At 37.3% G+C, this 15,537-nt stretch overlaps 1 protein-coding gene across 1 annotated transcript in view; it reads right to left on the reverse strand.

Annotated features, from left to right (window-relative positions):
* Positions 1-1,847: 1,847 nt before the first annotated feature.
* The window catches only part of IGBP1 (immunoglobulin binding protein 1), a 337,465-nt gene continuing 323,775 nt past the window's right edge, over positions 1,848-15,537 (reverse strand). The window contains exon 6 of the mRNA XM_044057182.1: positions 1,848-2,590. Within this exon, the coding sequence (XP_043913117.1) occupies positions 2,451-2,590 (140 nt within the window). The 3' untranslated portion in view covers positions 1,848-2,450. The remainder of the gene's footprint in view (positions 2,591-15,537) is intronic.

The following is a 15,537-nucleotide window of genomic DNA, read 5'->3' on the forward strand; positions in this document are numbered from 1 at the left end:
AGCGGTACCGAGACAAACATTTGGAGTGTGGGTCCTCAGGAGGTAACTTGTGCCCATATACACAGCAGTGTTTGAATCCTGTCTATTCAGACAAGTTAGTAGTGCTAACAATTCTAACAAATACTTGCACACACACAAAACACACTAATAAACACTATTACAATAAAACTATTATAATAAACCTTTCATTATGTACAGAAACATCTGACAGATAAAGGGCTTAATGCTTCCTAAAAATACTACCAAACTATTTTATAAAAACAAGCTAAACTATAACTAATATATATATATATATATATATATATATATATATATATATATATATATATATATACATATATATAGATATATATATATATATATATATATATATATATATATATACACACATATATATTGTATATATATATATATATATATATATATATATATATATATATATATATATGTGTGTGTCAAATGAAAAGAGTAGGGAGTTGAAAAAATATCACGGTAGGAGAGGAGCGTAGCTATACAGAAAAATCATGCTTATACTGCTGAGAGCTCTCCACATGTCCAGAATATATGAGCAGAAAATGAAATATGCGGATTTGAGGTACAGCCTAGGGAATTATTGGTAGGGGAGGAGTCAGAGCTCTGGTTCCAATAAGCTTCATCTTTGGCACCAAGGTTAGATCCTGTCAGATACAACAACCATAGGTTTGAATGGATGAAAATAAACAGTGGATTTAGATAATACTATTATCTGCTAAACTGGTTAATGGAACCAGTGGCAAGGCTGGTAACAAATGCCATTAGCAAAACCTAAAACTGTTGGCAGTGCCACAATAAATTCCTGGCCACAGAGAGTCTTGACTTCTTTACAACACTGGTGAAGGGTCGTCAGGTTTAAGCATCTCCCCCAGTTTTCAGTGATTTAAGTAGTGAAAGTGAAATAAAGCACATATTGCATTGCAAGTCTATTACGGATATTCAGAAGTCAAATTTGAAGCAGACTGAAGCAATCATATACTGTAGTACCAATGTGCACCGTTTCTTTCATTTTCTGTAGAACACGTTCTGAAATTTTTACTACTAAAAGTGCTGTTAAGAACATGTACATTATCTGGTGCTTCCAAACCAAGTAAAATGCATTAAATGGTATCTACTGTCTTAAGGTCAGCTGACTGAAGAAATGGAAATTGTACACAAACAAGTACATTCTAAAAAAAGGCATATTGGGACCTGGGTGGTACAGTTGTGCAGTGGGTAGTGTTGCTATCTTACAGTACTTGGTTCTCTCCAGTTAAGCTCCTAAATGGGATGCTTTCTGTGTGGGCTCTTTACCTCCTTATGTCTGCGGGAGTCCGTGGTTTCTTCCAACATCCAAAGACTTGCTGATAGGTGAACTGGTGATCCTTCTAAACTGTTTGTGAATACAGCTGTAAGCACATGCTTACTTTATGACTGACTGATACTCCATCCAAGACTGGCCATCTGCCTTTTAACCTCCTGCTTGGAATGACAGGATTGCAGAAATGTTATGACTTTGTGACTGGAAGTACAGCAAATACAACCCCATTTTAAAGAGACAAGCTTAGCAAGTGATATGCTTATGTTTGCAACTATAATGATGGTAGACATTTTGATGACTGCAAACAACAACAGTAAAATTTAAGTACAACTTAGTGGATTGTCAACAGCTATATCTGGGGGAAAATATCTATTGGAACTCTGGAGACTAAACCTTAGACAGCTGAAAGACTACTGAAATACCATAGCAAAGGAAAAATGCAGTTAGTCTTCAGTCTCTACCTATTTATAAATTAAAAAAAGAGATTCTACATAAACGTTTACCAAAAGCTGTCTAGGGTTCATACTGTACAATTTATTTTTAACCACTTACTCAAAAATAAACAGAATGACAGTCAACATATTTACATAAAAACACTGTTCATTTCTGTTATAAACCAGGTGCTGTGAAGTACAATTCAACTGTCCATGGGTATGACTAGCTGTCAAGCACAGTGCACCTAGCAAACTACAAAGTAGAGATACCACAGAGGAGATGCACAAATGCATCAATTATATTTTTGATGCAGTGCAATTCAGCAATGACAATGAACATTTAATGTCTTCTGTTTGCTTCAGATCAGATAACTATAATATGCTCATTGCCTTCTGAGTACTCCCAAGATTCAAACAAGAAAGGCTGAGGCAAGGCTGTGAAAACATCCGACTCCAAGTCATCAGCAGAAATGTACAACTCTCTGCAGTTCATAACACATACTAACAGGCACCCAGCAAACAAAGACAGCTATCAAAACTGTATAGCCATTAGGTGGTAGCAATTACAAAAAAACGAATGAAAGATTAACAAGCTTCTTCTTTTCCACAATGCTGATAATGACCACAACCCAAATTAAGTGCACTAATCATCCAATTTAGGTAACGCAGGAATAGGAGAAAGATCAGCCCATGTTTTGCCTGTTGCCATATCCTCTTCGGTGAAAGTCTTTCCACTCATCCATTTCTCGTGCTCTCTGCAAACTTTCTGCATCGTCACTTTCCAGCTCTTTTTCCTGCCTTTCTTTCTCAATTTCCTCATTTGCTGTATAGCCAAAAACAAGCACGTGTGTCAAAACAGCTTCTTTTTAAATGTTTATCAAATTAACTTAATACAAAGAAAATTTTAATTTCTCACATTAAAATAGTACAATCCTAGCCTCTGTAATTTAACAATCATACTAAGGAAAGAGGAGGGCAATAAATTTAGACAGAAGAAAAAATAAATCAATTTAGTTTCTCAAATGGTGAGACTAGCCTTCCAGAGAAAGGCCAGAACTCATTTCAGAAGAAGTTCAAAACAAAAGTTTGAAATGTGCATAAAAAGAAATTATGTACTCACCATAACTATCCATCTGTGCTGTCCATTTTCATTTTTTCTCAACCACTGGGTTCGGATCGGACTCTGCTGCTTTTTCTAGCTCGTGAAACACTGAAAGGTCTCGAACTCCTCTCTTAGACATAATGCACTAAACTCTCTCCTTAGTTCAGATCTTGTTTGCGGTCCTTCAAGTTAATCAATTAGACAAAAAGAAGAGAACAGTATCTGGAGCTCAGTAAAGGAAAGTACCAGTTGTGTACACTTACCATAAATGTAGATGTTAAGAGTGTATTCACTGTTGCGGTCATTACATTTGGGTTATCTGATTGCAGGTTGCCCTCAGTTGGCCTGATTAACAAAGTCTTGGGTCCTGTGTCGGTTGCTGTCCCTTTTTTCATGACATCAGGGGTATAAAACATGCAGCCAACATCATTACATCAGTTTTTCTTGCCTCAGATGTCAGGTGCCCCCCTAATGGGAAGCAATTAAACATAAAAGCACAAAGATATACCTCCAACAAAAAAGCAAATACACCAAAAAGGCTTTTAAGCATAGTAAAGGAAAATAGAGGTATAGCCAAAAGTTGTTAGGGGGCTGGAGGGAGGGTAACCAGGACTGCAACAGTTAATACACTCGAAGATCTACATTTATGGTAAGTGTACACAACTGTGCTATGTTATTCGTGTTTCACTGTTGCAGTCATTACATTTGGGTAGACTCCCAAAGCTATGGTTGTGAGGAGGAGTTTAGATAGCATTAGGGCCAACTATAAGGCCCTGCAAGACTGCAGTGGCAAAGTCAGCTCTGGATTTAGAGAAAACTGGCAAATGATAATGCTTGGTGAAAGTATGTATAGAACTCCAGGTAGCAGCTTCTAGGATGTCCCTGGTAGGGACGCCTCTGAGAAAGGCTGTAGAGGTAGATGCAGCCCTGGTGGAGTGATGTCTGATCCCATGGGAGATAGGTTTTCCATGGTGCTTATAGCAGAAATTAATGCAATGGCTTATCCATTTAGAAATGGTTTACTTTGAAATAGCCTTACCCTCTGCCCCTGCAGCAAATGCTACCAGCAGTTGTTCAGACTTCCTTTGAGGTTTAGTCCTGTCCAAGTAGAATCTCAGTTGTCTGTGCACATCTAAAGAATGCAGAATCCATTCCCCTTTATTCTGTGGATTGGGAAAGAAGGTTGGTAAATGAATGAACTGATTAAGAGCCACACTGGATACCAGCTTGGGCAAGAAGGATGGATTGGTTCTGAGGGACACCCTGTCCACATGAAAGATGATGAAAGGCTCCACTGCCATAAGGGCCTGTAATTCAGATACCCTTCTAGCTGAAGTGATTGCTAAAAGGAAAGCTGTTTTTCATGAAAGGAATTTTAAGTCTGCAGTAGCAGCTGGCTCAAAAGAAGGAAGAGTGAGTTTCTCCAAGACAAAGTTAAGGGCCCAGGCTGGGGTTGGAGCTCTCCTTGGTGGTCTTAAATTTTTGGCCCCTCTGAGGAACTGCTTGAGCAGTGGATGAGAGAAGAGGGCAAGTTCTGTGTTATAATTAGATGAAATGGCTGAGGTGTGGATTTTAATGGAGAAAAAAAGACAGGCCCTTGTGAAGCATCTCAGTTAAGTATTGTAAAATCTGAGGTAAACTGAGCGCTGCTGTGCTCATCTCTTGAGATTGGTTCCAGGCACAGAATCTTTTCCATTTTTCAGCATAAGATTTTCTAGTACTAGGCCTCCTTGCCTCCAAGATGATATCCATCACAGGTTTGCTGAGGGATGGTAAAGGAGAGATTAAGTAATTAGCCAGGCTGCAAGGTTCAGTGTTGGAAGCTGAGGGTGCAGAATCTGATTCTCCTGCTGAGACAGCAGGGAAGGAGTCTGAGGCAGTGACACACTATGCAGGAGGGGGTACCAGTGTTGGCGCGGCCAGTCTGGAGCAAGCAATCAAAGTCATCCTTGGTTTGTCCAGTTTGATTTTTAGTAGCACTTTGGAGAGCAGAGGCAGGGGGGGAAGGCATAAACTGAAGGACAGAGCATCCACTTTCCACGCTTGTTTTTGGGAAGTCCTTGTGCAAAATTTGTCCAATTGGTAGTTCTGGGGAGAGGCAAACAGGTCTATATCTGGGCTCCCCCATTTGCTTGTCAACAGGTTGAAAATCCTTTGTTCCAGTTTCCACTCGTGTGGGGTCCATGAGGTTTTCTGCTTAGTCCGTCTGCCAGTGTTCCACAATGCCATGGCTAGTCTGCAGAGGGGGTAAGAATGTGTACCCCCTGCTTGTTTATGTACCACATAACAGTGGTGTTGTCCGTCTTTACCATTAGTTGTCCTGGAAGAATGTGGTCCTTGAAGGCTGTCAGAGCATTCTGTACAGCTAACATTTCTTTTTGATTGATATGCAGGTGCATTTGACATGGGTTCCATTTAACCTGAATGCACTTCCCTGCCAGGTGAGCCCCCCATGCATAGTCTGATGCATCTGTTAGGGTTTGGGTGGCAGGGGGTGGTGTGAAAGGTAGTCTCTTGTTTTGGTGGCAGGCCTATGCCCACCAAAGGAACTCTAGGCATAGACAAGGTATGATAGGAATCATTGTTTCTAGGTTTTGAGAATGTTGACGCCATCGGCTTTTTAGATACCACTGTAGTTTCCTCATATGCAGTCTTGCATATGGAATTAGAAGAATGCAGGATGCCATGAACCCCAAGCCTTGCAGTATTTGTCTTGCAGATAGCAGGGTTTTTGTGGCCACTTGTTTGAAGTACGTTGTCAAATGAATTTGCTTTTCTGGCGTGAGGTAAGCCATCTGGGAAGTTGTATTCAAGCTTGCTCTGAGGAATATGATTTGTTGACAGGGTACCAGGGGTGATTTCTTTTCGTTTATGGTGTACCCCAGACAAGTTAGAACCCTTTTTACAAAGGCCAGATGATTCAGAAGTATGTCCTGGCTTTCTGCCTGAATTAGACAATCGTCCAGGTATGGGTATATTTGAATATTTCTTTGCCTACAAAATGCAATAACTGGAGCTAGGCACTTTGGCTTATCTACTGCACCCAGGGTATTCACAATGGGCAGTGCAGAGAACTGATAGTGCATGTAGCCTTCTTTAAAGCGTATGTATCTTCTGCAAGATTCCCTGATTGGGATGTGCAGGTATGCTTCTTTTAAATCTAGTATTGCCAACCAGGCATCTTTGCCTAGCATAGGAAGTAATTGGTGAAGAGTCAGCATCTTGAATTTTGGAATCTCCAAAAAGGTGTTTAGAGTAGACAGGTCCAGGATAGGACGCCATGAATTGTCTTTTCTGGGTACCAGGAAAAGTCTTGAGTAGAAACCTTGTCCCTTTTCCTCTTCTGGTACCAGTTGAATAGCCCCCATACTTGAGAGAAAGTACCTGTTTTGGGGCCTCTGCCCCCTGATTTGGGGGTAGGTTCGGCCACCCATTTGGTGTTGACAACATTTGAAAGTGAAATCTGTATCCCTGGGACACTATATTTAAAACCCATTTGTCCTGGGTAATGAGTTCCCAATTCTTTGCATGAAGAGCAATCTTTCCCCTAAAAAGGGGCAGTCAGTTGATAGGTGCCAGGAAATTTTAAAAGGAAGTCATTGAGACAGTTTACCATAGGGGGGAGTCTTATTCCCAGACTTGGAAGTGGAGGCCCCCCACTGCTTAGTTCTGCGAGTCCCCTGGGACTGAAACCTGGGGGTTTTGCTGTGTCTGGGTTTGGCTTAAGAAGACCTGGAAGGGGCTGGAAAGGACCAATTCTTAGAGGGACAGTGCCTACTAAATCTAGGAGGCTGAACTTGTAAAAAATCTTTAACAGTTTGCATAGATTTAGCTTTATCCTCCACCTTTTTAAGAACTTCCTCAGCCTTGTTGCCAAACAGGAAGCCCTGACTTAAAGGAACATCCAACAATTTAGCTTTAACATGATCAGGCAAAGATTGCTCCTTAAGCCAAGCATGCCTTCTGAGCACAGACCCAGTAACAGCAGCCCTGCAAGAGGCCTCTAATTAATCAAAATCACATTGCAAAGTATGTTTTCCAACTTGTTCGGCAGAACACATTAAATCCTGTAATTCTTTATTTTTCACACATTCAGGAATCATTTTCTGCTTAAGCAGTCCAATAACATGTTGCTGATATTTTAACATATGAAACTGGCAGTTTAAAGCCCTAACGGCCAAGGCTGCAGAAGTGTAAACCTTCTTACCCCATGTATCCAGCACCCTGGAGTCTCTATCAGAAGGGGTAGGATTTTTAGCAGTAGAAGCCTTAATGCCCTTGGGCCCCTGTAAAATAGTCTCTGGATCTGCAATAGGACTTTTGAAAAGGAACTTGTAGGACTCAGGGACCCTGTAGTATCTGTCAGGTTTTCTGGGAGCAGGAGGCAGGGAATCAGGGGCCAAACTAGATTGCGAGAGAGCATCATCAACAATGTCTAGTACAGGAGGAATAGATAAAGGCCTATTGTTGAGGTAGAAGGAAATCCCTAAGTCTCTTTTTTGAATCAGAAAAATCCTGGCTTTTCCAATGGAAATGCTCCCTTAGAGTATGTAAGGTTTCCCCAAAAGAAAAATCCTCAGGAGGGGAAGCAGAGGGTAATAGAGTCCTCTGCATCAGAATCCTCATAAGTAGGCAAGGAAAATCCAGATCATCAGAAGAGTCAGAAAAAACAGAATCCTGATCAGAAGATTCATAATCAACCTCAGTCCTAGGCCTCTCGGGGGGGGGAGGGGGGGTTGGCTACCCTTGATTAGCGTTATTAGATCTTCAGCCATTCTTATCATTTGTTTTTTAGGCATAGAGGCCTGAGCATGTGGCCTGGGCATCAGTTTTTGAAACATGGATAGAGATTTAGGCCTAAGTAATGAAGGCGTCGACTTAATATGCAAGTCCGTAGGCCTGAATACACCCTCAGAAGCTGGTGCCTGTACAGTGGCTCCGGACCCATTCAAGGTAAAGACATCTGCCGCGGCATACCGGACTCCGAATCAGAATCAGAAGTAGTGGGTATCAGGTGCTGCGAAAGCGCCTCACTGAGTACTGGCGACTGGCTTAGGGGAAGCATCGTCGGCAGTTTTGGACCTCGGCAGCCTGTCTCTGTCGTTATCTTTGCGTTTTTCAGAATCCTGGTAGTCGGATGGCTAACCGACGACATTTCTGGATAATTAAACCGAGAACCGAAATATTTAGAGGCAAAAATATACAGATGACTGATAGTGCGCTGATTAAATAAAGCACAAAACCGCCAGCAAGGTATGCCGTGGTCAGGGACTAGGCAAGGAATACAGTACGAATGAAAATCTTTATGAGGTATTTGCTTTCTACAAGTAATGCAATCATTAACCTTTACTGGCATTGGTAAGTAGCAAGAAAAAGTTTCCCCAATGGGGTACTTAGCTTTAGCTGAAGACTTTGGTTCTGAAACTCAAACGAAAATTTCAGGAGTCGGCCAACCAGCACTTGCAAACTGCATCTGCTTCGGGCACCGCATAGCAAGAAAGACTGATGTGATGGCGTCGGCTGCATGTTTTATACCCCTGACGTCATGGAAGAAGGGACAGTAACCGATGCAGGACCCAAGACTTTGTTGAATCAGGCTGACTGAGGGCAACCTGCAAGCAGATAACCCAAATGTAATGACTGCAACAGTGAAACACGAAGAACAACACTGGTTCCTACATCATCACTTAACCCTGCCAGAAGGCGGACTGGTAGGGGGTGGAAGGGAGGGAACTTTAGGAAGAATGAAAATGGACAGCACAGATGAAATGTTATGGTGAGTACGTAACTATCAGATGTCAAATTTCACTCATTCCTCAACGACTGGGACAGAGTTTGCAGGTACCTAAATCCCGGGAGGACCTTAAGGAAGGATACTCCTGAGCCGAATGTTGCTCTTCCCTTAGAGACCAAATCTCATTTGTAATGAGCAACAAAAGTGTGAGGATTGGCCCAAGTTGTGGCTGCACAGATATCATCCAAGGATGATCTGGATAAAAAAAAAAAAAAAAAAGGAATTCACCACTGATCTGGTGTAATGAGGTTTTTGTAAGGTCAGACAATTTCTTATATACAAATTACATACAGTCAGCCATTTAGACAAAGTCACTTTAGTAACTGGTTTGCCCAATTTTGTTGCTGAGAAATGCAACTGATCTGATTTTCTGAACACTTTTGCCGTATGCATATAAAAACTTATCTGTCTGAACATCAAGCAAATACAGCAAATACTCTCCTTTATTTGAAACATTTGGAAAGACTGGGAGATTGATTAATACTGGTTTTTGACATCACCACAGGAAAGAAGAATGGATTGGTTCATAGAGATACCCTGTCTTCATGTAATATCAAATAAAGAGGCTTAGAAGATTGTGCTTGCAAATCTGATACTCTTCTAGCAGAGGTAATCACTATTAAAAATAGTTTTCCATGTCAAAATTTTTAAATCACATTTAGCTGATGGTTTAACAGTGGCTGAGTTAATGATTGCAAAATGATATATAAATCCCGGGGTAGGATCTTTAAAAGGGGGTCTAAGAAAGGTTGCTCTTGTAAATGCTTTACACAGTTTGAATGATGTCAAAGATGAATTATTAATTCCCACGTGAAAATTAGAAATGGCAGCTAGTTGCGATTCAAAGATGGCTGCCGTTCTGTGAACACTGCTGAATTGCAGCTCTCCATTTAACCTGAGGAAATCAAAACCCTGAGAGGATACTACAAAGTGTTTAACATCAAAACTTCGATAAACTTACTCTAATTACACTTATTTATCCTGGATTATTTATCCTGGATTGAGAAGAAAAACCCAAAAAAAGGATTATATTTCACTGGATTACAACAGATTAGCTAGCTCTGCAGAGAGGAATACACAAAGGAACCGTGTGCTTTTTATACTGCAACTTTTTGTGTTCCAATAAGATGTCAAGAGAGGAAAAAAACATGGATATAACCACGACTAAAACAAAACTATCGGAATTGCAATCACCAGAAAAAGATGCGACTTCTAAACGACAAAAAAATTACTAAAGCACAGGAACAGCAGAAAATAGGGACTAAAACTAAAGCTGATCAAGCTTTAAATATGGAGGATATCAAAACTGCACTGCTGCCTATACAAGAAGCTTTAAAAGAACTGACTTGTCAAATACAAACATTTGGAATTTCATGTACTCAGTTGCCGGAAAGAATGGATAAGACAGAAGCTCGAATTTCTGACACTGAGGATAAATTAGTTTTACTGGAAAAAAAATCTAATCTGCATGATGTGGATATACAAGGCTATACAAAGCAAGCTTACAGACCTAGAAGCCAGATCCAGGAGAAACAATATTGTCAGAGGGATTCCTGAATCCATTCAGTATAATGAACTAATTCCATCCATACTACAAATATCTGCAGTGCTTTTAAATGATTATGATAGTGTGAAACAAATCATCGTGGAAAGAGCACACAGAGCTTTGAGAGAGGTACAAGAATCTAATTTTCCTAGACCTGTGTATGTTAAAATGCTTAATTATCATGATGTTAACAGAATACTTATTACTGCAAAACAAAGTGGAGGCTATATTATGTGGAAAAACAATAAAATATCTCTGACACAGGATTTACCTATACAGATCAGCCAGGCCGCTAGACAATCTGTCTCCTTACTGCAAAAATCTCTTATTGACAAACAAATTAAGTTTCAAATGAAATATCCTAATATGCTTATATTTACAGTGGATGGGTCCAAACATTCTGTTTCCACCAAAAATGAGGCAAGAAATATGTTCCTTAAAGTTTAAGGCTTTACCTGCATCAGAGACTTGAACTGAACTTTTGGTGGGGCTGGCATGCTGCTGAGGCTGGATTTATTGTTTACTGTGCTTCGAGGACTGGGTAATCCTTTGTTGGCATTTGTGAAGCTTTAGGCCTTTTCCTGAGTAATAAAACTGTTTGTTTTTCCTTATCTTGATCTCCTGCACTTGTTTCCTGACATTTTATGGCTTCTACAAACTGTTTTCAACGAGGAGGAAGACAGGAAATGCTTAAAATGCTGTCGAGGGAGTAGATTTCGATGTGACACTTCCGGGAGTCCATCTGCAAAAGCGGTCCCCCATAGCGAATATTTCATAGGACTTCCTGGTTTGGAAAACCAAAGAGAACTGTTTTAAACACTCTTTTGCTTATTTAACATTAAATAACACTGTTGTATGTTAATTTAAGCACATAGGAACATGTTAGGTATTTCATTTATTAAGATTTAGTCAACATTTTGTAGTTATATTATTTAGAGAGGGTGCAGGGATTTAGTAACGTTTATTTAACCTGTCAGCATAGTCTTTAATGATCTGTGTAATTTATATTAATTTTATTTAGTTAGAAGTTTGCTTTATTATAAAACTAGTATAAGGTGAATATATAACCAAGGATATTAGTAATTAGTTGTCTATTTGCTATAATATAGGGTTATATATTAGTATGTGTTTTTTTTTTTTTTTTATATACATGTGGTTTATGTATAAATAGCTAATCTAACTACTAAAAGTGCATTATTTTTTTTTTACTTTATTCTTTTTACATATACTGTAGTGTTACATTTTCAATTTGATTTGTTTGAATATTAATTAACCAAAGAGATGTAGTTCATGGCAGTGTTTGTTAGGGAATGTTTAGTTTAGGCTTTGTCGTAGTGAAGTTAGGTTTTGTAAGTCTTAATTGTGAAACGTGTGAAATTTTACATTGTAGTGCTTCTATATCTGGTTTTTCTTTTTAACCCTTTGTCATTCTATATTATACAGGACCTATACATCTCCTGGTCTGGGGTTAGAGTGGGTATGCACTGGTTGAGGACGGGATATAAGGATTGCTTCCAGACCATGTATGGAAACGCATTTAATGAATGATCAATGGTGTGATGTTAAAAAAAAGAAATGGATTATTGAAGTAGTAGTATCTGAAGGTAAGTCAAATAGTGCTGGGGTAGCCATAATTATTAAAGATCAATATGAGGAAAAGATATTAGATTCTAATACAGATAAAAATGGACGGTGGTGCTACGTTATTCTTTCGTCTACCTTATCTGATAAACCTATTGTACTTCTAAATATCTATGCTCCCTGTAATGATCAACAACTATTTATAGCATCATTGTATTCAATTTTAACACAATTTGATAGATATTATGTAATTGTTGGAGGTGATTAGAATACCTACCAGAATCCAAAGTTGGATAGATCTTGTCCACAAAGAGCATTTAACAAGCATGCTGTACTAGCACTGAATGATCTTAAAGAAGACTTTCAATTATATGATCCATTTCACTATCTGAATAACGATAATAGCACAAGTAATTCTACCTTTTATTCCCCATATCATAAAATGTGGTCCAGAATAGATTTCTTCCTGATTTCAAGAGTATTGATCAATCTAGAACCTACAGTTATTACACATGCCTGTTATCTATCAGACCATTAAAAAATTTCGTTGAGTTTTACTAAGGGGGTAAAGGATACTTTGAGACAAACAGGTTATAATTGGTCTCTTAATCCAAATTTATTGAATAAGGAGGATATAATACTGGAAATTACAAAGTACTTGAAAGACTTATTGATTGGTTTAGGGAAACCACAATATGCCCCAGATATTGAATGGGCAACAGTTAAAGCTCAAATAAGAGGGACACTTTTGCAAAAAGCATCTTATTATAAAAAGATACTAAACAAAGATATTCATACTTTAGAAATAAAAATTAAATTACTTGATCAAGAACTGATTAATGATTTTGATGAGCAAACAGAGAAGGAACTGATCAAATGTCAAAAGGATCTCTTTTTACTTCAGAATAGTAGATTAACATTCCAAGAGTACAAGTCGTTAGTGAGGTATGCCAATCATGTTCAAACACCATCGAGAGCGTTAGCTAGGATCATTAATCAATTGAAACCAACCGTGCAAATTTTGGAAATACAATTTAATAATAAAATATATTCTAAAACTGAGGATGTTCTTAATATCTTTGAGAAAATATATACTAATATTTATGATGGACAAAAGGATATGACCCCTAACAGAAATTATGAACAATTTCTACAGTCAATTAAGTTTCCAACAATAGGAGAGGACATTCAAAATGATTTGATTAAACCGATATCTGAAGAAGAAATAGTATATATAATTCAGCATATGAAATCACATAAATCACCAGGTCCTGATGGCTTGAAAGTGGAGTTTTATAAAAAGTTTACAGATATTTTCGGTAAGATACTTTCAGTTGTGTTTAACTACATAATTAGGAATAAAATTAATGATCCTCATCTTAACGCCTCAAAAACTATTTTTATACATAAAGCCAATTCAGACCCTCAAAATCCGGATAATTGTAGACCAATATCATTAATAAACGTAGATATGAAAATTCTAACCTCTGTTATAGCATCTAGACTGAAAAGAATCATGACTCATATCATATCCAAAGAACAGTCTGGTTTTATGGCAGGTAGACAAACCAGTGATAATACACTTACATTGCATACTATGTTAGAGCATGCTAAGCAAAATAATTTAAATATTTATGCCCTTATAATTGATGCCCAGAAAGCCTTTGATAGAGTTGATACAAATTTCTTGTTTGATCTTTTACCGTATTTTAATACATCACATGAGTTTGTTCAAATGTTACAAATATATTATATAGTAATCCCTATACTACAACTTCTCTAAAAGAATACAGATTAAGACTGGAACACGTCAGGGTTGCCCTTTGTCCCCTTTATTATTTAATATCTATCTTGAACCATTGTTTTTATATATTAAACAAAATGTTTATCATAATGTCCCAATAATTTATGGAACTAAAATATTAATGGCAGCTTTTGCTGACGATCTTAGCATTTATTGTGCATCTCCATTATCAGACACTGAAAAATTGTTGAAGGCTGTTGATGATTTCTCAAAAGTCTCTAACTATAAAATTAACTTGGAAAAAAACAATATCTTCCCTTTAAAGACACCTAAACCCTTTTTGTTACTGCCCTTAGTGGGACAGGTATCATTTAAAGAAAGTATTAAATATCTAGGTATTGAGTTCTCTACAGATAATAAAGACTTTTACATTAATATAAAAGCAATCTGGGAACAAATAATTTCTGATTTTGGGAGATGGAAAAATTTACGACTGCCAATATTAGCAAAAGTTTCAATTATCAAAATGAACATATTACCACGATTACTGTATATTTTTAGGTCAGCCCATCTATTACTTTCGAAGACGTTTTTTAAACAGATTCATAAAGAATTGGCTAAATTCATTTGGGAACCAAAGAAAACCAGGATATCTTATGATAAATTAATGACCCCAAAAAATAGCGGAGGACTGGAATTACCTAATTTTGACATGTATTATTTAATTGTAAACTCCAATAGAATTTTAAGAATTGCCAATTATGATATAAATAATACTAAATGGACACCACCTTGGGTAGTTTGGAATTATAAATATATTCTAAAGTTAAATATTAATCCTAAAGCAATACTTTTTTTGGGTAAGGATACGTTGAAACTATATGGGATTATTGAACACATCAAAACAGACATATCTGCTTTACATAACTTATTTCAATCATTAGATCTGGTTCAACATATGATGGTTTTCAACCCTTTAATAAGAATCCAAATTTAAAATTGAATAATCAACTAATTGATCTTAAAAAGTTTCCATTAATAGCCAATCTAACTTTGATTGATATACATATATATATATATATAACACCTTGACAGTTCGGTCAACCAAATAAGACAAGAACTTAATTTACCTAAAAATTATCTAGTTATTCTGAGACAAATTAGAGAACTCACTATAAGTTATTTTAAAAAATTTAAACCGGAAGAAGAGGCTGTAAATAGATGCTCTTTGTTGTGGGCAAGCTCTCCAACAGGATATTAAATATATCACGACAGCAAATCAATTAATTAAAGAATTTAAATTTTATGATAAAATTTTATCATCAAACTATTGGGAAGAGAAAATTTTACTGACAGATAGAAGTAATATGTTAAAAGCAACTGACTTGACCATCAAATCTACTTCTCTTCAAAAATTAATATATACCCAGTTGATGATTTGGAACAATGCATATTATACATGCCTTGCCCTGCATAAATTTAATCCTAAAAATTCCCCAACTTGTCCATATTGTAAAAATCAACCAGCTGATCTTCTTCATATGTTCTGGAGTTGTAAATGTATTTTCAAACTTTGGAATTTCCTTAAGATTCAACTTCAGAAGGTGTGTCACCAAAGTACAACGTTATCATGGAAATTTATGATTCTACATATTCCCCCGAAAGAGATCCCCAAATCACAAATTATTATATATATTAATATTTTTTTTTATTAATGAAGCTTTATATAGATACAAATTGGTTAGACCCATCTAAAACTTCATGGCAAAACTTTAGAGTTCTAGCGACAAAACATATATTGGCTCATAAACTACTGTTAAACCCACATAAGAATGTTAACAATCCAAAAATTTGGGAACAGATTTTTAATATCATACTAGCATAGTATTTTCAACTTGGAAATAAATAATTATTTGTGTGTGTGGGGATAATTTCGTAATCAACTGTCTATTACTTGCATTTACTCATGTTTTTTTATATTTAAATGTGTTACATGGAAGCAT

Source organism: Protopterus annectens, chromosome 15.part0 (genome assembly GCF_019279795.1).
Source record: "Protopterus annectens isolate FY-2018-M chromosome 15.part0, PAN1.0, whole genome shotgun sequence".
Lineage (NCBI taxonomy): Eukaryota > Metazoa > Chordata > Ceratodontiformes > Protopteridae > Protopterus > Protopterus annectens.